The 24,296-nt window shown below is 48.3% G+C and overlaps 1 protein-coding gene across 1 annotated transcript in view; it reads left to right on the forward strand.

Moving 5' to 3' along the window:
* Window positions 1–24,296, forward strand: part of TBX15 (T-box transcription factor 15) — a 221,249-nt gene that overhangs the window by 132,084 nt on the left and 64,869 nt on the right. The window contains exons 2-3 of the mRNA XM_069203003.1: window positions 3,992–4,208; window positions 17,933–18,034. Coding sequence (XP_069059104.1) covers window positions 3,992–4,208; window positions 17,933–18,034 — 319 coding nt within the window. The remainder of the gene's footprint in view (window positions 1–3,991; window positions 4,209–17,932; window positions 18,035–24,296) is intronic.

Below are 24,296 nucleotides of genomic sequence, written 5' to 3' on the forward strand. Positions count from 1 at the left end.
CTTCAATTATATTTCTAATGTTTGACCTCCTATTACAATAAATTTGAATAAAATGTTTATTAAAAAAAGAGGAAAACGAAAGTGGTGAATGGTGATGAGTGTGAGAATGAGTGATGGCTAGTGTGAAGGAATGATTCTGAGCGTGTGGGTGGGCGATCATGAGTGATCACGAGTCCGGGAGCGAATGATGGGAGGCTAAATAAGTGACTGTGAGTGTCTAAGTGCGTGATCATGATTACAGAATGAGTGATGGGGACACTGTGAGATGGTGAGCGTGTGAGGGGGAGAGTGTCAATGAATAGCATGGGAATGAGTGACTGTGAGTGTCTAAGTGAGTGATCATGAGTACAGAATGAGTGATGGGGACACTGTGAGATGGTGAGCGTGTGAGGGGGAGAGTGTCAATGAATAGCATGGGAATGAGTGACTGTGAGTGTCTAAGTGAGTGATCATGAGTACAGAATGAGTGATGGGGACAGTGTGAGATGACGCAGGTGTTGGTGTGTGATGGTGAAAGGGTCAGTAAATTATGGTTCAAGTGTGAATGAGTGCGATTCTGAGTGAGTGATTACAAATCTGAGAATGAGTGCCGATGAAAGTGTGTGCACTGAGAGTGGCAATGAATAATTGCTAGGGTGTGAATGAGTGATTGTGAGTGTCTGAGTAAATGACCATGCAGCAGAATAAGTGCTTGTGAGAGCAAGTCATTATTAGAGTGTGGTTGGGTGATGAGGACAGTGCCAATGAACTATGGGTACAGTCAATGAGTGACTCCAAGAGTCTGGGTGAGTAATTGTGGGTGACTATGAGTCTGAGAATGACTCATCATGAGAGTCTGGTGAGAGTGTCAATGAACAATTAATACCATGTGAATGAGTGATTGTGAGTGTCTGATTGAGTGATCATGCGTGCAGAACGAGTGCTTGAGAGAGCAAGTGATTATGAGTGTGTGGGCGCGTGATGAGGAGAGTGTCAATGAACGATGGTCAGAGTGAATGAGTGCTTACGAGAGTCTGGGTGAGTGATCCTGAGTTTGAGAATGAGTGCCAGTGAGAGAGTTGGTGTGTGATGGCGAGAGTGTCAATGAACGAGGATTAGAGTGTGAATGTCACCCAGGTCTGGCCATGATGTGTAAATGTGCATCCATAATCATGCATTTGTGTGCACTCGTCATGAGGCAGAGGCCATGTTTTTTTATTTACCATTCCAATATGGTGGATGCCAATCTTGAAGTTTTAAATGTAAAAAGTATGTGTTCAAGTGTATGACAATGTAAAGGAGGTGCTAATTTGCAAATTGCACCTGCTCAGTGCTAAAAAAGAAGATATAAAAAGAATGTGATGGGGAGAGCCGGGGGAGCCATGATGGACCCGCTGGGAGGGTGGTGGCTAATTGGCAGGAGAAGTGAGGAAAGATCAATCGAGGAGCAGAGAAGTGTTTGAAGACTAAGAAAATAACTGGAGGGGGAGGGGTGGGAAGCAGTGCATTATCTGGGGGGGGGAGATAGCAACAAGAAGGTGGAGAGTCGTAGGGATTTGAAAGCGGAAGCAGCGCACGAGGGAGAGAGCAAGAAAGCACATGCTCTCCCACGGACCGCTGCAAGGGAAAGAAAAAAGTAGTTCCCTGAATACAAGCGGAGGAAGGTCATAATTCATCCAATCAGAACACAGTAAGGAAGCTATGCTCCAGAGGCGGGACAAAAAAGAATACTCTATGTAAATACTCTATGTAAATGTTTGAATGCATTACAAACAATAGGTCTTTGACAACAGACAGCTAAAGCTGTAGGTAAGACCTACAAACCACCAGTGTCTTGGTTTATTTACCACAGCCTTTTGGCTAGGTTCACGCTATAGAGGTACCGTACACGTACATACGTGTATACATACATACATACATACATACATACAGCTTTATCTCGCTCTGCACCACCAGGCAGCCAGGTCTCCACCCAGGTGGGGTGCGGGGGGGATAATGACTTGACAGTCAGCGCCCAAGGTTTCATAGGACGTTGCAGACCGAGGTCGCCACATGCTATCAACCCTGCCCCCCTCAACCCACCACCAACCATCTAGTCCGGTGAGACATGTCCGGCACACGACAAACTGTACCCCGTCCCCCCTGCCCTGAATCTGTGGGTCTCCATCAGCAGGAGAGTTTGGTGCAGATCGAAGTGGGTGGGGTCCCTTACTTTAAGTGAAAAGACAACCGTCCTGGGACAGTGAGTGCCAACACCTGAGATGCCTCAGCTGAGGTGGAGGGCAGGGAGTCTCCTGGACTGAGAAGCTAGGGGAGGGGACAGCTGAGGCAGGAACACGCCTTCTCACCAGGGTTCTGCTGCCTGGGACACATGAGTGGGCACAACTGCTTACTCTGCGAGTGTGAAGGCTGCTTGGAGGCCGGTATTGGCTTTGATTGATGGGGTCACTTGGAGAGTGATCCTTTTGGGAAGTTTTGTAAGGTGACCTGAGGAGCTGTGGAGTGTGGGCTTTTAATGGGCAGCATGGGCAAATGTCTGCACTAGGCCCAGTCTGTACATTACTCACATCTATACTTTGAAAGCACTTTTTATCTTAAACCAAATTGTTTTGTGCACCAGCCTATCCTGTACTGCGTACAATGCAGTTTTAAAATGTTGAGGCAGACATCCAAGGTGGTTTCTGTCACAGGCCGGGACTCGTATCACTAAAAACACACATCACTAGTCCCCATTGCAGCACCCAGGGTCCAGTTCGGCGCCCCTCAGTGGACTCCCACAGATAGCTGCAACGTGTGCATCCACCGACAGAGGTTTCCCACAGATAGTGCACCTCTCGCTGAGTAGTTCACTATGCCCTTATGCTTCATTTAAGGTGTGCACTTTATAGGCACTTACTTGAAGGTGAAAGACCAACAAAACAGTTTGCAGACTATTTTGCTCTTTTAAACATAAGCAAAAGGAAAAATATTTTGAATATGGAGGTAATGTGGTTTGAAAAGATAAATAAAAAAGAAATGCAGTGTATTGTGTGTACTTATATGGAAGATTTGGCTCAACACATACAAATTGAAAAGTACTGAAGTCTTGACGTGTGCAAACTGTAAATGTATAGGGCAGGCGGTTATCGTTCTTATATTTGATGTAATCCCCTGTGCATCCGCCCCCTCCCTATATTACGTTCAAGGGCCCTCTTGTTCATTTCTTATTTTGTTTGTTTAGCCACGCCTTTGATCCCACCCCCAAGGTCGCAGACCCCGCCCCCATTGGACTCAGGATCAAAGTCCTGTTTTTTTCCCAGTTTTTTTTAATACACTGAGCCCTTTCTGCCCCAGAGGTGCTCTGAGTCATCCATCAATCCACCAACAGAAATGTATTTTATTTGCAAAAAAGAGAGCCGCTGGTGGGTCCATCTGATTGGCAGGGAGGCTTCCACATTCACTGGGAGCGTCCTGTATCACCCTCTCTACTTTGCATGATGTGTGTGATGCCTTCTGCTTTAGAGTGCCTAGAGGCGCCTGCCTGTACAGATGTGATCAGTCTGTCAGTCAATCAGTTTATCATTTCGGATGTCTCTAATCCCTTTCTACAAGCTCATCTCTCCTTATACTCATCCCAAACCTCATCCTACTACTTTGATCTCCCAATTAACACTTCTGGATTCTTCCCTCCTCTCTCCCTCCATTATTCTATTCAATCCAACTAACAGACCCACATGTCCACCACTCACATTAACTCACATTTCCCTTCACTAATCCACCACTGATCCCATTTGGGATGCAGAGTAGCGTGCTACTCAATGAAAAGAGTTCCAATGCCTCGTCAGGGGTAGTAAGCGCTGTATAAATACAATTACAATGTCACCTTAGAGTGAGGGACAGAGTCAGGCGGGTCTCACCTGCGTGCTCAAGGGGCTCGCATCTGCTCAGGCTCATAGACCCATGGACCTATCTCCATCTGCCTGTGTCCCAGACCCTCCTGCAGCCTTACCCACTCCTTGCTTCTCTCTTCCAGATTCTGAGCAGAGCCCCGGCTCAGACACGGAGGCGCTGGCAGAGAGGACATCCTGCTCCTATGACTCGCACTCCGACCTCACGTCGCAGGTGGCCCCTGACCCCACGCCGCCCTCGCCCTCAACCATGGAGGAGATCCAGGTGGAGCTGCAGTGCGCGGACCTCTGGAAGCGCTTCCACGACATCGGCACGGAGATGATCATCACGAAAGCAGGCAGGTGAGGAAGTCCGAGGTGGCATTAGGCCAGCGCTTTAAATGGGCCGGTACTGAGTACCTGCAAGAACTCTAAGGGTGGATGTCAGGAAAGCAGACACATGAGGAAGCCGGTGTTGGCCACAGGCCAAGGCTTTAAATGGCCCGGTGCTGTCCGGTACTGGGTCACTACAAGACACATTTTAAAATCTGACCAACGCTGGTGGGTGCTCGGATACGTTGCAGAAATCACTACTCACTCAAAATACTTTCCAAAGGAAAGTGTAAATCACCAGTGGTGGGACCTGTGTAAATTCAGCTCTTGGGAGCAGAGACCATGGCTGGTTCTGATCACAACAGACAAAAGGAACGCGTTGAACAAGGGCAGGTACTCAAGCGTCTCATACACATATGTTGATCCTTGTTGGACCACTAACAGCTGATGTGCTCTTTGTAGGATACACAGAAGGCTGTTAATATAATTAAGCATCTGATAACAAGTTCCAGCCCTGAGGAAGCTCTTAATGAAAGAGCGAAACACATTGCCTGTTTGTCTGTTGTGCTGCTCAGGATTACATCATCCAAACAAAAACCGTTTCCTATATGGACCCATGTCTCTAGAGCTTTCTGTATAACTAGATGAGCTCTTAAGAAATATGACCATTTAATAACTGGCTGGGCCTCTCCTTGTTATATTATTCTGATCTGTCAGCCGTGCCACATGTAGAAAGTTTTGGCACCAGAATCTTGTAACCAAAACCTAGCCTGACAGAGTTCCTCATTCGAGTTATTAATGGAAGCCTCAATGTCCAAGGCAGCAATATTTTTGTAAATCATTAGGACACATTAATATTATTTTTGTTAACAATGCTCACACCCAGCAGGTCACCTTAGTGGTGACTTGGAACCAGTTTCCCAGAGGACGGCCGGGCTCTGCAGGTCTCCAAAAAGACTGGGCGGAACGCACCAAGAGCCGTGTAGTTGATTAGTTGCTTCTTGTTGGTCTATCCTCTGGTTTGGAAGCCCCTGCAATCTTCTCAGCCCAGCGATGAGCCTAACTCATTTCCTAGCTGATTGGTTGATTTTAACAGGTCTGCCAGTCAAGTGGTGAGTCTCTGGGAGTTTAGGGTGGAGCTTCACCAGCCTCCAAGTTCAGTGGTTGCTCTCTGCATGTCTTTCAGCTTTGTTGTGACCCCCACTGGGTCTACCAACTTTCTTTGTGGCCTTGAAATATCTCTAGTCACAGGTACTTGGAGGGATCTTTGACCCTCTTAATAAGTGGCCTCTACCTGTGAGTCTCCAAGCAGAGAGGTTGTTCCCTACAACTCTCATGGCTGAGTGTTTGGTCCCAAGAGATCTCTTGTTTGAGTAGCTGATCACCTAGGGTTTCACACTGAAATTGCAACCATTACTGGCTACTGAGCTGAGTTACTGATCACTGCGAGTCCTCCAAATGAGTGATCACTCCCTATCGCTCACTCAGCGGTATCTATCTGTCTTCAGGCTGAGTGGTCATTCGCTATACATCCCCCAGCTGAGTGCTCAAACAGTTCTGTTTGCTGCAGGATCTCTGACAAGAGTGTTCCTTCTCAGTCGTGTCCTTCAAGGGGTCTCTCAGCTGACTGCTTAGTAACCATGGATACATTTTCTAGATTTCTGAACAGAATATGATCTGATAATTAATTTTCTAGACCCTCTGACGCTAAAGACTCAGTCAAAGTGTCAACATAAGACAGAGAACCAGATGAACTGCAATCCCGTGCAATCCATTGATCATTACTTGAGTGAGATGTGTTCTAAGTAACAACCAGTGAGACCTTACAGGAAACCAGAACCCTCAGTCTTCATGAATAGACACACTCATGAACACTAGAAAGCTAGAAATATATTTTTGAGGGTTTATTAACATTAAAATCTTGTCCTAGTGTACTTGATATGAGTAGCAACTATTATAGGAATAAACAAGATAGTGTCAATGATATTTGTAAAAATGCTAAACAGTAGAGAATATTGTAACACTGTGAGTGCATTTTAGTGGGCATAGTCGAGTCTCGTAGACGCTCCGCACCCGCATACCTTTTCTGAACAATAGAAGCAGTGTTGGGTAAAGAGACAGCAGCTGCTGTCCTTGTCTCTGCATCTCAGCTGCTATGTTGTCCTCAAACGGGCACTTAGGGCCTGATTTAGAACTCAGCGGACGGGGGTCTCCGCCACAGCAGTGATGGATATCCCATCTGCCGAAATCGAAATCCCATTGTATCTTATGGGATTTAGATTTTGGTAGAGGGGCTATCCGTGCCCGCTGTGACGAGTAACTCATCCGCTGAGTTCTAAATCAGGTCCAGGAACTTCTTGAAGGACTCAATGGGCCCTTTCCATGGTATTTGGCCAGGACGCTCGGTCTGAAATTTGTGGATCAGAGTTCCTTTCTACCTAATAATGGTTAGTGGCAATTTATATATTCTGTCTGAAAACTTTTGAACATTTTCAAAATAAACAATAATAAACTCATCTAACTTTTTGCCTACTTATATTCTGTGAAACATTACTTAGTGTGTAAAGACATTAGCTGAGAAATCAGGCTGCCAGTTTCTACGAAGTCTTGATCATAATTTATAAACAATAGAAAAGGAATTGAAACTGTGCAAAAATAAACATGAATATATTCAGGCAAGCTGCATTATCACGTTGAAATAAATCAAGCACCTTAGCCTTAGTAATAACTGTGCATTTATATTTGAAACAATCACCTAAATAAATGAGCATGTATAATCCAGGAGGGAGATAGATGAAGGTTATAAGCCCATCAGCCTCACAGCTGGGGAGCTCTTCTCTAAGGGTCACCTGATCAGGAGTTGGTGTCCGTATCTGGACGCCCAAGAAGTACCTGACAAAGATGACAAAGGCGGAACCTGAGTGCCCCAGCGCAGCTGCTCACTGAAGAGCTGATTAACTGAAGGTTTTACTTAAGCAGGACAGAGGTGTGCTCGTCTCCCAGGTGATGGTTCGACAATGTGGATCTCTCAGCCGCTGGAACAACTGCTTCAGCTGAGCGGCCGGTGTGAGGAAGTCGCCTCTTTCTAGCCTTGTTACCCCCACTTTTGGCCTGTTTGTGAGTGTATGTCAGGGTGTTTTCACTGTCTCACTGGGATCCTGCTAGCCAGGGCCCAGTGCTCATAGTGAAAACCCTATGTTTTCAGTATGTTTGTTATTTGTCACTGGGACCCTGCTAGTCAGGGCCCCAGTGCTCATAAGTTTGTGGCCTATATGTATATGTTCCCTGTGTGGTGCCTAACTGTCTCACTGAGGCTCTGCTAACCAGAACCTCAGTGGTTATGCTCTCTCATTTCTTTCAAATTGTCACTAACAGGCTAGTGACCAATTTTACCAATTTACATTGGCTTACTGGAACACCCTTATAATTCCCTAGTATATGGTACTGAGGTACCCAGGGTATTGGGGTTCCAGGAGATCCCTATGGGCTGCAGCATTTCTTTTGCCACCCATAGGGAGCTCTGACAATTCTTACACAGGCCTGCCACTGCAGCCTGAGTGAAATAACGTCCACGTTATTTCACAGCCATTTTACACTGCACTTAAGTAACTTATAAGTCACCTATATGTCTAACCTTTACCTGGTAAAGGTTAGGTGCAAAGTTACTTAGTGTGAGGGCACCCTGGCACTAGCCAAGGTGCCCCCACATTGTTCAGAGCCAATTCCCTGAACTTTGTGAGTGCGGGGACACCATTACACGCGTGCACTACATATAGGTCACTACCTATATGTAGCTTCACAATGGTAACTCCGAATATGGCCATGTAACATGTCTATGATCATGGAATTGCCCCCTCTATGCCATCCTGGCATAGTTGGCACAATCCCATGATCCCAGTGGTCTGTAGCACAGACCCTGGTACTGCCAAACTGCCCTTCCTGGGGTTTCACTGCAGCTGCTGCTGCCAACCCCTCAGACAGGCATCTGCCCTCCTGGGGTCCAGCCAGGCCTGGCCCAGAATGGCAGAACAATGAACTTTCTCTGAGAGAGGGTGTGACACCCTCTCCCTTTGGAAAATGGTGTGAAGGCAGGGGAGGAGTAGCCTCCCCCAGCCTCTGGAAATGCTTTGTTGGGCACAGAGGTGCCCAATTCTGCATAAGCCAGTCTACACCGGTTCAGGGGACCCCTTAGCCCTGCTCTGGCGCAAAACTGGACAAAGGAAAGGGGAGTGACCACTCCCCTGACCTGCACCTCCCCTGGGAGGTGTCCAGAGCTCCTCCAGTGTGCTCCAGACCTCTGCCATCTTGGAAACAGAGGTGCTGCTGGCACACTGGACTGCTCTGAGTGGCCAGTGCCACCAGGTGACGTCAGAGACTCCTTCTGATAGGCTCCTTCAGGTGTTGCTAGCCTATCCTCTCTCCTAGGTAGCCAAACCCTCTTTTCTGGCTATTTAGGGTCTCTGTCTCTGGGGAAACTTTAGATAACGAATGCAAGAGCTCATCCGAGTTCCTCTGCATCTCTCTCTTCACCTTCTGCCAAGGAATCGACTGCTGACCGCGCTGGAAGCCTGCAAAACTGCAACATAGTAGCAAAGACGACTACTGCAACTCTGTAACGCTGATCCTGTCGCCTTCTCGACTGTTTTCCTGGTGGTGCATGCTGTGGGTGTAGTCTGCCTCCTCTCTGCACTAGAAGCTCCGAAGAAATCTCCCGTGGGTCGTCGGAATCTTCCCCCGGCAACCGCAGGCACCAAAAAGCTGCATTACCGGTCCCTTGGGTCTCCTCTCAGCACGACGAGCGAGGTCCCTCGAATCCAGCAACTCTGTCCAAGTGACTCCCACAGTCCAGTGACTCTTCAGTCCAAGTTTGGTGGAGGTAAGTCCTTGCCTCCCCACGCCAGACTGCATTGCTGGGAACCGCGACTTCTGCAGCTACTCCGGCCCCTGTGCACTTCCGGCAGAAATCCTTCGTGCACAGCCAAGCCTGGGTCCACGGCACTCTAACCTGCATTGCACGACTTTCTAAGTTGGTCTCCGGCGACGTGGGACTCCTTTGTGTAACTTCGGGTGAGCACCGTTTCACGCATCCTTGTAGTGCCTGTTTCTGGCACTTGTCCGGGTGCTACCTGCTGCTGAGAGGGCTCCTTGTCTTGCTCGATGTCCCTTCTACCTCCTGGCGCAATTTGCGACATCCTGGTCCTTCCTGGGCCACAGCAGCCCCCAAAAACGCTAACCGCACAATTTGCAGCTAGCAAGGCTTGTTGGTGTTCTTTTGGCGGGAAAACACTTCTGCACGACTCTCCACGGCGTGAGGGATTTGTCCTCCAAAAAAGAAGTTTCTAGCCCTTGTCGTTCCTGCAGAAACCTCAGCTTCTTCTGTCCAGGAGAAGCTTCTTTGCATCCACAGCTGGCATTTCCTGGGCATATGCCCATCTCCGACTTGCTTGTGACTTTTGGACTTGGTCCCCTTGTTCCACAGGTACCCTCGACTGGAAATCCATCGTTGTTGCATTGCTGGTTTGTGTCTTTCCTGCAGTATTCCTCTATCACGACTTCTTTGTCCTTGGGGGAACTTTAGTGCACTTTGCACTCACTTTTCAGGGTCTTGGGGTGGGCTATTTTTCTAACCCTCACTATTTTCTAATAGTCCCAGCGACCCCCTACAAGGTCACATAGGTTTGGGGTCCATTTGTGGTTCGCATTCCACTTTTGGAGTATATGGTTTGTGTTGCCCCTATCCCTATGTGTCCCCATTGCATCCTATTGTAACTATACATTGTTTGCACTGTTTTCTAAGACTATACTGCATATTTTTGGTATTGTGTATATATATATTGTGTATATTTCCTATCCTCTCACTGAGGGTACACTCTGAGATACTTTGGCATATTGTGATAAAAATAAAGTACCTTTATTTTTAGTATAACTGTGTATTGTGTTTTCTTATGATATTGTGCATATGACACTAAGTGGTACTGTAGGAGCTTCACTCGTCTCCTAGTTCAGCCTAAGCTGCTCTGCTAAGCTACCATTATCTATCAGCCTATGCTGCTAGACACCCTATACACTAATAAGGGATAACTGGGCCTGGTGCAAGGTGCAAGTACCCCTTGGTACTCACTACAAGCCAGTCCAGCCTCCTACAGCCGGCTTCTTGCAGAGGAATGAGTCCAAATGGTCTTGTGGCTTTCCATCCACTCGCTACGAGCCGCTCACGTGCGTGCAAGGCCCACATGCAGCTGCCAGCCGAGCGGTCAGTCAGTGTAGCTCTCCCAGGGGAGCGGTCAGTCAGTGTGGCTCTCCCAGGGGAGCGGTCAGTCAGTGTGGCTCTCCCAGGTGAGCAGTCAGTCAGTGTGGTTCTCCAAGCTGAGCTATCAGTCAGTGTGGCTCTCCCCGCTGAGCAGTCAGTCACTGTGGCTCTTCCAAGGGAGCTATCAGTCAGTGTGGCTCTCCCAAGGGAGCAGTCAGTCAGTGTGGCTCTTCCAGGGGAGCAGTCAGTCAGTGTGGCTCTTCCAGGGGAGCAGTCAGTCAGTGTGGCTGTGAGAAAGTAGCCTCTTTCTAGCCTTGTTACCCCCACTTTTGGCCTGTTTGTGAGTGTATGTCAGGGTGTGTTCACTGTCTCACTGGGATCCTGCTAGCCAGGGCCCAGTGCTCATAGTGAAAACCCTATGTTTTCAGTATGTTTGTTATGTGTCACTGGGACCCTGCTAGCCAGGACCCCAGTGCTCATAAGTTTGTGGCCTATATGTATGTGTTCCCTGTGTGGTGCCTAACTGTCTCACTGAGGCTCTGCTAACCAGAACCTCAGTGGTTATGCTCTCTCATTTCTTGCAAATTGTCACTAACAGGCTAGTGACCAATTTTACCAATTTACATTGGCTTACTGGAACACCCTTATAATTCCCTAGTATATGGTACTGAGGTACCCAGGGTATTGGGGTTCCAGGAGACCCCTATGGGCTGCAGCATTTCTTTTGCCACCCATAGGGAGCTCTGACAATTCTTACACAGGCCTGCCACTGCAGCCTGAGTGAAATAACGTCCACGTTATTTCACAGCCATTTTACACTGCACTTAAGTAACTTATAAGTCACCTATATGTCTAACCTTTACCTGGTAAAGGTTAGGTGCAAAGTTACTTAGTGTGAGGGCACCCTGGCACTAGCCAAGGTGCCCCCACATTGTTCAGGGCCAATTCCCCAGACTTTGTGAGTGCGGGGACACCATTACACGCGTGCACTACATATAGGTCACTACCTATATGTAGCTTCACAATGGTAACTCCGAATATGGCCATGTAACATGTCTATGATCACGGAATTGCCCCCTCTATGCCATCCTGGCATAGTTGGCACAATCCCATGATCCCAGTGGTCTGTAGCACAGACCCTGGTACTGCCAAACTGCCTTTTCAGGGGTTTCACCTCAGCTGCTGCTGCTGCCAACCCCTCAGACAGGCTTCTGCCCTCCTGGGGTCCAGCCAGGCCTGGCCCAGGATGGCAGAACAAAGGACTTCCTCTGAGAGAGGGTGTTACACCCTCTCCCTTTGGAAAATGGTGTGAAGGCAGGGGAGGAGTAGCCTCCCCCAGCCTCTGGAAATGCTTCCATGGGCACATTTGGTGCCCATTTCTGCATAAGCCAGTCTACACCGGTTCAGGGACCCCTTAGCCCTGCTTTGGCGCGAAACTGGACAAAGGAAAGGGGAGTGACCACTCCCCTGACCTGCACCTCCCCTGGGAGGTGTCCAGAGCTCCTCCAGTGTGCTCCAGACCTCTGCCATCTTGGAAACAGAGGTGCTGCTGGCACACTGGACTGCTCTGAGTGGCCAGTGCCACCAGGTGACGTCAGAGACTCCTTCTGATAGGCTCCTTCAGGTGTTGCTAGCCTATCCTCTCTCCTAGGTAGCCAAACCCTCTTTTCTGGATATTTAGGGTCTCTGTCTCTGGGGAAACTTTAGATAATGAATGCAAGAGCTCATCCGAGTTCCTCTGCATCTCTCTCTTCACCTTCTGCCAAGGAATCGACTGCTGACCGCGCTGGAAGCCTGCAAAACTGCAACAAAGTAGCAAAGACGACTACTGCAACTCTGTAACACTGATCCTGCCGCCTTCTCGACTGTTTTCCTGGTGGTGCATGCTGTGGGGGTAGTCTGCCTCTTCTCTGCACTAGAAGCTCCGAAGAAATCTCCCGTGGGTCGACGGAATCGTCCCCCTGCAACCGCAGGCACCAAAGAACTGCATCACCGGTACCCTGGTCTCCTCTCAGCACGACGAGTGAGGTCCCTTGAATCGAGCAACTCTGTCCAAGTGACTCACACAGTCCAGTGACTCTTCAGTCCAAGTTTGGTGGAGGTAAGTCCTTGCCTCCCCACGCCAGACTGCATTGCTGGGAACCGCGACTTTTGCAGCTGCTCCGGCCTCCGTGCACTTCCGGCGGAAATCCTTGGTGCACAGTCCAGCCTGGGTCCACGGCACTCTAACCTGCATTGCACGACCTCCTAAGTTGTTCTCCGGCGACGTGGGACTCCTTTGTGCGACTTCGGGTGAGCACCGTTTCACGCATCCTTGTAGTGGCTGTTTCTGGCACTTCTCCGGATGCTACCTGCTGATGAGAGGATTCCTTGTCTTGCTCGATGTCCCCTCTGTCTCCTGACGCAATTTGTGGCATCCTGGTCCCTCCTGGGCCACAGCAGCGTCCAAAAACCTTGACCGCAAGATTTGCAGCTAGCAAGGCTTGTTGGCGGTCTTTCGACGGGAAAATACGTCTGCATGACTCTCCACGGCGTGAGGGATCCGTCCTCCTAAGGGAAAGTCTCTAGCCCTTGTCGTTCCTGCAGAAACCTAAGCTTCTACTGTCCAGTAGCAGCTTCTTTGCACCCACAGCTGGCATTTCCTGGGCATCTGCCCATCTCCGACTTGCTTGTGACTTTTGGACTCGGTCCCCTTGTTCCACAGGTACCCTCGACTGGAAATCCATCCTTGTTGCATTGCTGGTGTTGGTCTTTCCTGCAGAATTCCCCTATCACGACTTCAGTGCTCTTTGGGGAACTTTAGTGCACTTTACACCTACTTTTCAGGGTCTTGGGGTCGGCTATTTTTCTAACCCTAACTGTTTTCTTATAGTCCCAGCGACCTTCTACAAGGTCACATAGGTTTGGGGTCCATTCGTGGTTCGCATTCCACTTTTGGAGTATATGGTTTGTGTTGCCCCTATCCCTATGTGTCGCCATTGCATCCTATTGTAACTATACATTGTTTGCACTGTTTTCTAAGACTATACTGCATATTTTTGGTATTGTGTACATATATCTTGTGTATATTTGCTATCCTCATACTGAGGGTACTCACTGAGATACTTTGACATATTGTCATAAAAATAAAGTACCTTTATTTTTAGTATATCTGTGTTTTGTGTTTTCTTATGATATTGTGCAAGTGACGTAGAGTGGAGTTGCACACAGTGCAGTGCTGTAGAGTGGAGTGACGTAGACTGGAGTGGCACACATTGCAGTGCTGTAGAGTGGATTGACGTAGACTGGAGTGGCACACAGTGCAGTGCTGTAGAGTGGAGTGACGTAGACTGGAGTGGCACACAGTGCAGTGCTGTAGAGTGGAGTGACGTAGAGTGGAGTGGCACACAGTGCAGTGCTGTAGAGTGGAGTGACGTAGAGTGGAGTGGCATACAGTGCAGTGCTGTAGAGTGCAGTGAGGTAGAGTGGAGTGGCACACAGTGCAGTGCTGTAGAGTGGAGTGATGTAGACTGGAGTGGCACACAGTGCAGTGCTGTAGAGTGGAGTGACGTAGAGTGGAGTGGCATACAGTGCAGTGCTGTAGAGTGGAGTGACGTAGAGTGGAGTGGCATACAGTGCAGTGCTGTAGAGTGGAGTGACGTAGAGTGGAGTGGCACACAGTCCAGTGCTGTAGAGTGGAGTGACGTAGACTGGAGTGGCACACAGTGCAGTGCTGTAGAGTGGAGTGACGTAGACTGGAGTGGCAGAGAGTGGAGGGGCATAGACTGGAGTGGCACACAGTGCAGTGCTGTAGAGTGGAGTGACGTAGACTGGAGTGGCATACAGTGCAGTGCTGTAGAGTGGAGTGACGTAGAGTGGAGTGGCATACAGTGCAGTGCTGTAGAGTGGAGTGACGTAGAGTGGAGTGGCACACAGCGCAGTGCTGTAGAGTGGAGTGACGTAGACTGGAGTGGCACACAGCGCAGTGCTGTAGAGTGGAGTGACGTAGAGTGGAGTGGCACACAGCGCAGTGCTGTAGAGTGGAGTGACGTAGAGTGGAGTGGCATACAGTGCAGTGCTGTAGAGTGGAGTGACGTAGAGTGGAGTGGCACACAGTGCAGTGCTATAGAGTGGAGTGACGTAGACTGGAGTGGCACACAGTGCAGTGCTGTAGAGTGGAGTGACGTAGACTGGAGTGGCAGAGAGTGGAGGGGCATAGACTGGAGTGGCACACAGTGCAGTGCTGTAGAGTGGAGTGACGTAGACTGGAGTGGCAGAGAGTGGAGGGGCATAGACTGGAGTGGCACACAGTGCAGTGCTGTAGAGTGGAGTGACGTAGACTGGAGTGGCATACAGTGCAGTGCTGTAGAGTGGAGTGACGTAGAGTGGAGTGGCATACAGTGCAGTGCTGTAGAGTGGAGTGACGTAGAGTGGAGTGGCACACAGCGCAGTGCTGTAGAGTGGAGTGACGTAGACTGGAGTGGCACACAGCGCAGTGCTGTAGAGTGGAGTGACGTAGAGTGGAGTGGCACACAGCGCAGTGCTGTAGAGTGGAGTGACGTAGAGTGGAGTGGCATACAGTGCAGTGCTGTAGAGTGGAGTGACGTAGAGTGGAGTGGCACACAGTGCAGTGCTATAGAGTGCAGTGACGTAGACTGGAGTGGCACACAGTGCAGTGCTGTAGAGTGCAGTGAGGTAGAGTGGAGTGGCACACAGTGCAGTGCTGTAGAGTGGAGTGACATACAGTGGAGTTTGTGTAATGTAGTGCTGTATAGTGTAGTAGCGTAGGCCGTACAAGTGTATAGTGTAGTGACATACAGTGGATTTTGTATAATGTAGTGCCGTACACTGTAATAGCATAGACTGTGGAAGCATAGAGTGTAGTGACATACAGTGGAGTTTGTGTAATGTAGTTTCGTACAGTGTAATAGCGTAGGCCGTACAAGCATAATGTGTCGTGACATACAGTGGAGTTCGTGTAATGTAGTGTTGCACAGTGTAATAGCATACACTGGACTGTGGTAGAGGGGAATGGCATGTACTGCAGTGGAGTACTGTGGGGTGGCATAGAGTGGACCATAATGTCTAATCCTGCCATATTTCATGTAAATCCATTCAGCTGTTTCCATGCTACATCGAATACAAAAGTCCATGTAAAATACATTGGCATGCAAGTGTGTTTTGGGACTCCCTTTTTAGGGTCGAGTCTGCGTAGGATGCGCTTGCGCATGCGTTTCGCATGCGAGATGCTGTAGAAGTTAGAAAAGGGCTCGGAGACACACCCATGTGAAATCAGTGTCTTTCATTGGTTCGTGGGTTTGCCTTTTAAAATGTGCTTGCTTTTATTAGTGGAAGGCATGCATACGTCATGCCTTTTTCGTTGTTTAATCCTCCTCGAGCGCAGCGACCAAATACTGAAAACATACGAGGCTCGCTGTTTTCCATCCTGTTTGTGGACTACTTTTTCTCTCTTTTTTCTCAGCCCGATCTTGTTTAGCAGCGCGATCGCGCTATTTTTTTTCTATTTAATGAGGCAAGAAAAGTCCGGCTGGGAGTTTACAACTTCTAATAGATCTAACTCGGAGAAATGCGAGACTTGTTGCATTGCAAATGCTTGTTTTCTTTGTACCCCCTTGACCAAATGCCACAAAACGTTCAGTGTCCCTCAACTATAACTACAGAGTGGCCACTGCCACTCTGTAATATATATAGCGAGAGATATTGGCTACCACGTTCACCACTGGGAAGTTACAGTTACGTCAGTGTTTTCATAGGAAATGCCTTTTTTGTTTTGCTTATAACTTTGGCACCGTTTGACGACTCTTCACAAAACATTTCAAGAAAGTGATCCTCTTTGCCTAGTTTGTGTATGGAAAGTTTGGCAGCGATCCACCAAGCGGGGGTTGAGAAAAAAGCAGGCCCCAAAACGCAAAAGCTCCATGCATTTTCCATTGACTTTTGTCAGAAGCGTTTTTGCAAAAAGTACTAAATTTGGCAGGAAGCTAGATCTTGGTTCACAGATTGTGCTTTTTGTGATTAGATGCAAATCGTGAGAGTCCTTCAAATGCAGTTTTAATCAATAGAGCGTTCTGATTGGCCATCAGAGCTTTTTTCCCTGGGCCAATTAGCTCACGGCTGGAGTCAGACTCTTCTGGGAGTGAGCACTCTGATTGGCTGCCAGCAACATGGAAAAAATGGCAGCCATTACAGGACTTGGGTTATTAATCCCGTTCCTGAAGTTTGAAAAAAAATTGGATTGCAGCAAAAAATAAAGAACGGAAAATGGCAGCTGCCATTTTTCTAAACATATATGGGGCCTCCTTCCCAAGCCAATTTTGGGCCCGGGGGACTCATCTCCTAGGCCTGAGTAAGTCAATTAAATGGAGCGATCAAGGGGCCCCCCTTCCCGAGCCTTGTTAGCTCTCGGGGACCTAGTCCCCTGGGGCCGAAATCATCAAAAAAGTGGAGTTTGAGCCTTTGTAGGCCCTTGGGACCCCAACCCCTGGGCCAAACTACATCATTAAGGGGAGGGGCATGAGCCCAACCCGAGCCTTCTTGGGCTCTGAGGACCCTACACCCTGGGACGCAATGCATTAAGAAAAATGGAAGGGGGCCACATGGCAATAGAAGGCCCTGGGGATCTCATCTCTCCGGGCCGGTTCTATTATTGTGCCCAGAGGAGCTCACCCCGAGACACAGTAGCTTCCCTGACCACACCAGTGCAGGCAGGGAAACATGTTTGCTCCTGCCTAGTAGGAACATTTGTAAATCTCCCACCAAACAGGAGCAAACGTGGCTTCCCTACCTGCAGCAGCATGGGCAGGGAACGCATGTCTGCTCCCAGCCTGCAGAAGATTTAAACATGTCCCACCGGCTGGGAGCAGACTTCTGCTCTGTTTTGCTGCCTGCACTTCTGTGGGCAGGGAGTCAGAACAGATATTGCTCCTTCCCAAAGGGAGCAACCATAAATATCTGCTCCCTGCCTGTGGGAGCAATGCCGGCTCCTGCACAGTGAGGCTGCGGGGGTATATATGTATATGGTATTTCTATAACGTGAACCAAGCCTCAAGGCAGCAGAGTGCTATACATAATGAAAGCCAATCATATAATCACTAGATTAACAACATAAGTGCATTGATTTGATGTAAGCTATTGTATACTGAACATTAAGTGCAGGTGGTGCAGGGCATGGTGAAAACATGAGTGAGGGAAACAGAATGACCAGGGGCAAGGATTCTTTTAGCATTTTAAGTGAAACTCACTGGAGGAATGGCAGAGCATGGAATACTCAGTTAAGAGCAGAAGCACAGAGTAACCCGGGGAGCGAGGAATCTTTTAGTGGGGCAGAGGGAATGGAAACATTCAATAACTAAATAATCACACTGGCCATGCCTAGTCAGAGTGGTCTAAGCATGCACCTTTGCACGTGACGTCATGCTGTCTCTGGTGTGTGTATTCAGTTTGTACCCACCTGTTTCTTTACACAGTTCTCAGATATCCCTATTCCTCCTTCTTTTCTTTGCAGGAGAATGTTCCCAGCAATGAGGGTAAAGATCAGCGGCCTGGACCCGCACCAGCAGTACTACATAGCGATGGACATTGTGCCGGTGGACAACAAGCGATACAGGTGAAGACAATAACAACTAAACACATTAGATGCCAGCATGTGAAGGGAAGGTGGTGTTTAGCTCTTGGTTTACTGTAGTCATGTGGTGGGAGGATGGTGTTGTCCTCTTTGTTTCACTTTATGTCGAGGGCACCGGTGTTGCTCTTCATTTCACTTTGAGCTTGCGAAGAAACATTGGTATGTCCCTCTTGGTTTCGCAAGAGGCATGTGGAGACTGGTGGGTTCCTTGTTCTTGGTTTCACTGTAGTCATGTGTGTAATGATGTAACATGGCTCCATGCCAGAACACTGGGCATGGAACCAGCTTGTTCTGAGGTTCTGTCATGCAGGGTTCTCTGCATGACAGTTGATATGCTGGCTGTTGGTTGAGGCTGTAATAAATACCTCCTACCATATATCTTCATCTGGTGTGGATTCACTTTATTACACTGGCGACGCTTGGGCGGAGAAAGGAACACAGAGGAAGGGACAGCCTCAACAACAACAAAGAAGTAAGAGCTTGGATTATTTAAGAGAAAAACGGAGATAACTTACAGAGACGTGCTGGGAGAGGATCGAGCGTTTTGCAGCATGTTCTAGCGGAGAAAAGTGTGAAATTGCGGTTGTAGGGGCTTTGTGGAAAGCTGTTTGAGCATTTACTGAGGATCAAAGTGGTCTCTGTATGCTTCACGACGTCAGAAGCGCAATTGTTGGAAGACATCGAAGAAGAACATCGACGGTCTATTGGAAGTTGAAACTTAGACGGAGACTGGATAAGGATCACTATATTGGTTTGTGGTCACGGGAATATACATTTCTTTGGAAACTTTATTGCACTTGTGGAATACAAGTATTGGGCGTTGTAAAATGAATTAAACTGAAAAGGTCGTCTCTGCGGTGACAAACACACCTGAAGACCCGTGTTTGATATAGCGGCATCGTGCTGGGACATACAGTGACTGGCACACCTTTTGGACTTTAAGTACTTTTAGCAACTAGTAGGGTTTGGAACATATTGTGGGGAAGAAGTGTTTTACACCTCTTGTGAGTATGCAGAATGTTACGGCGCCGCCGTTTTTCTTGTCAGATCCAGGAGAACCGGTTATTAAGTGGAAGAAATGGAAAAAGATTTTTGAGAATTATGCCAGGTTGTGTGGTACGAATTTGAGTGGTGAAATGAAGCAGGCACTTTTGTTACATTGTTTAGGGGGTGAAGGACAGGAGGTGTTGGAAAATCTACCTCCATTGTCGCAAGCTGATCAGAGGGGGTTGAATGAATATGAAATATGTGCAAGACAACTAGATTTACATTACTTGCCAAAGATTAGTACTATTATGGAAAGGTACCATTTTGGTTTGCGGGAGCAAGGGAAAGAGGAGAGTGTTGAAGAATATATTACGGCTTTACAGAAGTTGGCTTCAAGTTGTAAATTTGGGGCGTTGGTAGAAGAAAGGATTAGAGATCCGTTTGTGCTGAGGTGTTGCAGTGATAAAGTGAGGGAAGAACTCTGGCTAAAGGACGAGCCACCGTTGGATGAGGTTGTTAGTATTGCAAAAAGGGTAGAGCATATGTTAAAGTGTGTTGGAGAACTAAGTAAAGCACATAAAGAAGACAAGGTCAGTGTAAAAGCACAAGAAGTGGAGTGTCAAGTCATACAAAACGATAAGAAGTATCATCTCTCCTGTGGGCCACACCACACCCCCCAAAATGTGCTACACGACTATGATTCCAGATGCGACCATCATCCGTCTTGACAGCATTTTTAAACAGCTTAATGATAGTTTTTGGAGAGGTATATTTTGACCAATTTGGGGTGTGGTGTGGCCGACAGGAGAGATGATACTTCTTATCGTTTTCCCTCTGACATTGATTTAAGGTCTGATAATACTCGTAGGAGTGTCAGAACACGCAGGTTTCCTTTACATTTGCGTGATTTTGTGTAGTTCTTTCTACCCTCTTTTTCTTTCTGTTCAAATGTGTTTTTGTTCTCATGTTATTTCTGTTCTAATGTAAAGAGGAAGAAGTGTAATGATGTAACATGGCTCCATGCCAGAACACTGGGCATGGAACCAGCTTGTTCTGAGGTTCTGTCATGCAGGGTTCTCTGCATGACAGTTGATATGCTGGCTGTTGGTTGAGGCTGTAATAAATACCTCCTACCATATATCTTCATCTGGTGTGGATTCACTTTATTACAATGTGGTGGAAGGTTGGTGTTTTGTTCTTGTTTCCCTCTAGGCATGCGGAGTGAGTTGGTGTTTTTCTCTTGGTTTACAGTAGGTATGCAGTGGGAGTCTGGTATTTTGTTCTTGGTTTCTCAAGAGGCATGTGGAAGGAGTTGGTGTGTTGCTCTTGGTTACCCTGTAGTCATGTGGAGAGAGGTTGGTGCTTTGCTCCCTTTGCTCTTGGTTCCATGTAGGAATGTGGTTGAAGTTTGGTGTTTTGCTCTTGGTTTCACTGTAAGCATGTGAAGGGAGGTTGGTGTTTTTCTCTTGGTTTACAGTAGGTATGTGGTGGGAGGTTGGTGTTTTGTTCTTGGTTTCTCAAGAGGCATGTGGAAGGAGTTGGTTTGTTGATCTTGGTTTCACTGTAATCATTTGTTAAGAGGTTGGTGCTTTGCTCCTTTTGCTCTTGGCTCCATGTAGGTATGTGGTTGAAGTTTGGTGTTTTGCTCTAGGCTTCATTGTAAGCATCTGAAGGGGGCTGGTGTTTTGCTCTTGGTTTTGCTCTTGGTTATAGTAATTATGTGGTGGGAGGTTTGTGTTTTGTTCTTGGTTCCCTCTAGGCATGTGGAGGGAGCTGGTGTTTTGCTCTTGGTTTACATTAAATATGAGGCGGGAGGTTGGTGTTTTGTTCTAGGTTTCTCAAGAAGCATGTCAAGGGAGTTGGTGTTTTGGTCTTGGTTTCACTGCATGCATGTGGTGGATTTTGGTATTGTCTGCTTTGTTTCACTGTATGACAAGAGAGTTCGTGTGTTGCTCTGGTTTCCCTATGAACTTGTGAAACAACATTGGTATTTGACTCTTGGTTTCACTGGAGGAATGTAGAGAGGGAGGTTTGTGTGTTTGGATCCACTGTAGTCATGTAGAGAGAGGTTGGCTTTTTGCTCTTGGTTCCACTGTAAGCATGCAAAGTGACACTGGTGTTTTGCTCTTGGTTTCAATGTAGGCTTTGGTGGGAGGTTGCTGCTTTGTTCCTGATTTCACTATGGGCAGGTGTAAGAAGTGAGTGTTTTGCTCTTGGTTTAACTGTTGACATGTGGATGGAGTTGGCTTGGTTTTGGTGTTGTTTTCACAGTAGTCACATAGAAAGAGGGTGGGGTATTACTCTTGGTTTCTCTGTTAGCATTTGTAAGGAGGTTGGTGTGTTGTTGTTGATGTCCTTGTAGCCATGTGGGAGCGTGATAGTAGGGGGGGATGGGCGGGGGAAGGGAACCTATTATATAGGTTAAAGGAATCATTCTCTTAATCTTTTCATGAGTTGGTGGAGGGATTGATACACTGGTGACTTACTCAGGAAATAAGTGAAGTTGTTCATTTACAATGTGTTACTAGTCAATTTATTTACAAAAGTCCTACATCTTATAACTGACTATCCATCCCTGTCTTACAATTGTACTTCTTCACCACTTTGTTGACGCCCTGGATAGGACGTCAAGACTTTAAGCGTTGAGCATATCACAATCAATCAATCAATCAAATATGTGTAGAGCATGACGTCACCCATTCAGGTATCCAGGTGCTACGAGCAGGACTTCACTCAAAAAGCCATGTATTGAGCCCTTTCCTGAAATCCGTCAGCATAGAGGAGGTACAGAGGTGGAGGGCAGGGGGTTCCAGGCCTGGGAGGTGATGTGGGAGATGGAGCATCCTCCTGCATGGCAGTGGCGATTGCGGGAGATCAGGTTTGCAGCACAGAGGCCCCTGTGGGAGTGGTGGAAATTTAGAAGTTGGTTCAGGTATGTTGGTCCCTGGAGGGCTCTGCAGGTGTAGGTGAGGAGCTTGAAGTAGCATCTCTTGTGGGCCGGGAGCCAGTGGTGGTCTTTCAGGTGCTGGGATATGTGAGCTCTTTTGGGCAGGTTGAGAATCAGTCTGGCGGCTGCGTTCTGTATTGATTGAAGCCTCTGCATGAGTTTGGTGCCTACATGGAGTGCATTGCTGTAGTCTAGGCGGTTAGTAATGAGGGCCTGAGTGACTGTCTTTCTTGTGTTGATGGGGAACCACTTGAACAATTTCCGGAGTATGCGTAGCGTGAGGAAGCAGGCTGAGGTGACGAAGTTGACCTGACGTCTCATGGAGAGCTTGCTGTTTAGGATGATGCCGAGGTTGCGGGCGTGGTCTTTTGGCGCGGGGGTAATGCAGAGCTCCGAGGGCCACCAGGAGTCGTTCCAGACAGCAGTGTTTTTGGCAAAGATGAGAACTTCCATCTTGTCTGTGTTCAACTTTAAGCACTTGTCCTTCATTCATGCTGTGACATTCTTCATGCAGCTGTGGAAATTTGTCTTGGTGGTGTAGGGTTCGGCGGAGTATTACAGGATGAGCTGAGTGTCGTTTGCATAGGAAGTGATGGTAATGTCATGAGATCTGTCCATATCCGCGAGTGGTGTCATGTAGATATTGAAGAGTGTGAGGCTGAGGAATGAGCCCTGGGGAACACCGCAGATGTTATGCTTGGCTTGTGATGTGAAGGGGGAGGTGGACTTTCTAGGTCTGTCCAGTGAGTAAGTGTTGGAAAGGGGGTTCCTGGTCGGCTAGGGTAGGAACCTCAGCCAGGCAAGGACCACCACTCTAGTCAGGGCAAGAGAGTTACGCAACCAAGATAATCCCTAATCATGCCCTTGGTAGCTTGGTGCAAGCAGTCAGGCGTATCCCAGAGGCAATGTGTAAAGCTTATGCACAACAGACACACACACTCTAGCGACAAAATAAATACACCACAAAGAAAACTTCACAAAAAGTTATATAAAAATAAACTTTATTGCATAAAACATTCTTAGACCAAAGAGGGTGCTCAGTAATGACCAAACCCTCTCACTAAGCACTGGAGCCTCCACACTCCGATTATAGGAGATAAGGTCATCTGAAAGAAAGGGCTGGGCAGGCACGAGTCTTCCTTCAAGGTTTCCTACCCCTTTACCATCCTACCAGCCGTAATGCACTGCCGTCAAAAGATATGGGGAGCGGCCTACCCTCAGCGAACAAGGCCTCCCCGGCTTCCGGTACTTCTGCTGCAGGGAGAATAAGATCAGGAAGCCAACTCACCTAGGGGGGAGGTGACCCCACTCCTCACACATGGGCCGCCTCAAACAAGCAACCCTCAGCCTGACGGGGCCTCTGCCGAGGCTTCCCTCCTGTCCGGCAAGGCACAGAGGTGCACATGGCTTCCCTTGTCCTTGGAGACCACACATCTCCAACACCAACAATGCGGCCAGGTGGGGCAACCCTCCTGGCTCGGGACCCTGCCTAACATGGAGGCAGGCCTTCATGTCCTCTCAGGGCTGGGAGGACTCTTCGCCTGCCCGGCTGGCAGCAATCTCCGCTCTCCTCGGCCCCCAGCAGTCTTTGTCATGCGGCTTGGGCCGCAGCAGTGACTCCACACAAGGAAGTGCTCGTCCGTGCTACGACAAAGGGGCTCCTCACAACCACAGTAACACCGGGTGCCCCCTGTGCCGGCAGCAAGCACAAAATGCTCCTCATGCGCTATTTTAAGCTGAAAACCATGAAGCGCTCATCACCCACTGGGCTAGACTAACACTGCAGCGCTCTGCATGAGCTGTGTAAGGTCAGCAATTACAGTGCTCCTCACTCGCTGGAGAACACAAATGCAGGGAGAAGGAGGGTACCCCACCCAGCCCCTGGAGACAGCTGTGGGGGCCTGGGCCTACCTGAGGGGTGACTTACATGTAGTAAAAGGGGAGTTATGGGCCTGGCAAGTACATTTAGATGCCAGGTCCCTGTGGCAGTGAACTGAGCATGCAGGCCCTGCGCTAGCAGGTCTGAGACAGGTTTGAAAGGCTACTTCACTGGTTGGCGCAAGCAGCGCTGCAGGCCCACTAGTAGCATTCAATTTACAGGCCCTGGGTATTGGGATACCACTGTACAAGGGAATTACAGGTAAAATAAATGTGTCAATCAGGTGTAAGCCAGTCATCCCAAGTTTAGAAGGGAGAGCACATGCACTTTAGCCCTGATCAGCGGTGATAAAGTGCCCAGAGTCTGAGAGCCAACAAAAAGAGGTCAGAAAAACAGCAGAAGTAAGGCAAAACGTTTGGGGATGACCCTGC

The sequence above is a fragment of the Pleurodeles waltl genome, chromosome 8 (assembly GCF_031143425.1).
Source record: "Pleurodeles waltl isolate 20211129_DDA chromosome 8, aPleWal1.hap1.20221129, whole genome shotgun sequence".
NCBI lineage: Eukaryota > Metazoa > Chordata > Amphibia > Caudata > Salamandridae > Pleurodeles > Pleurodeles waltl.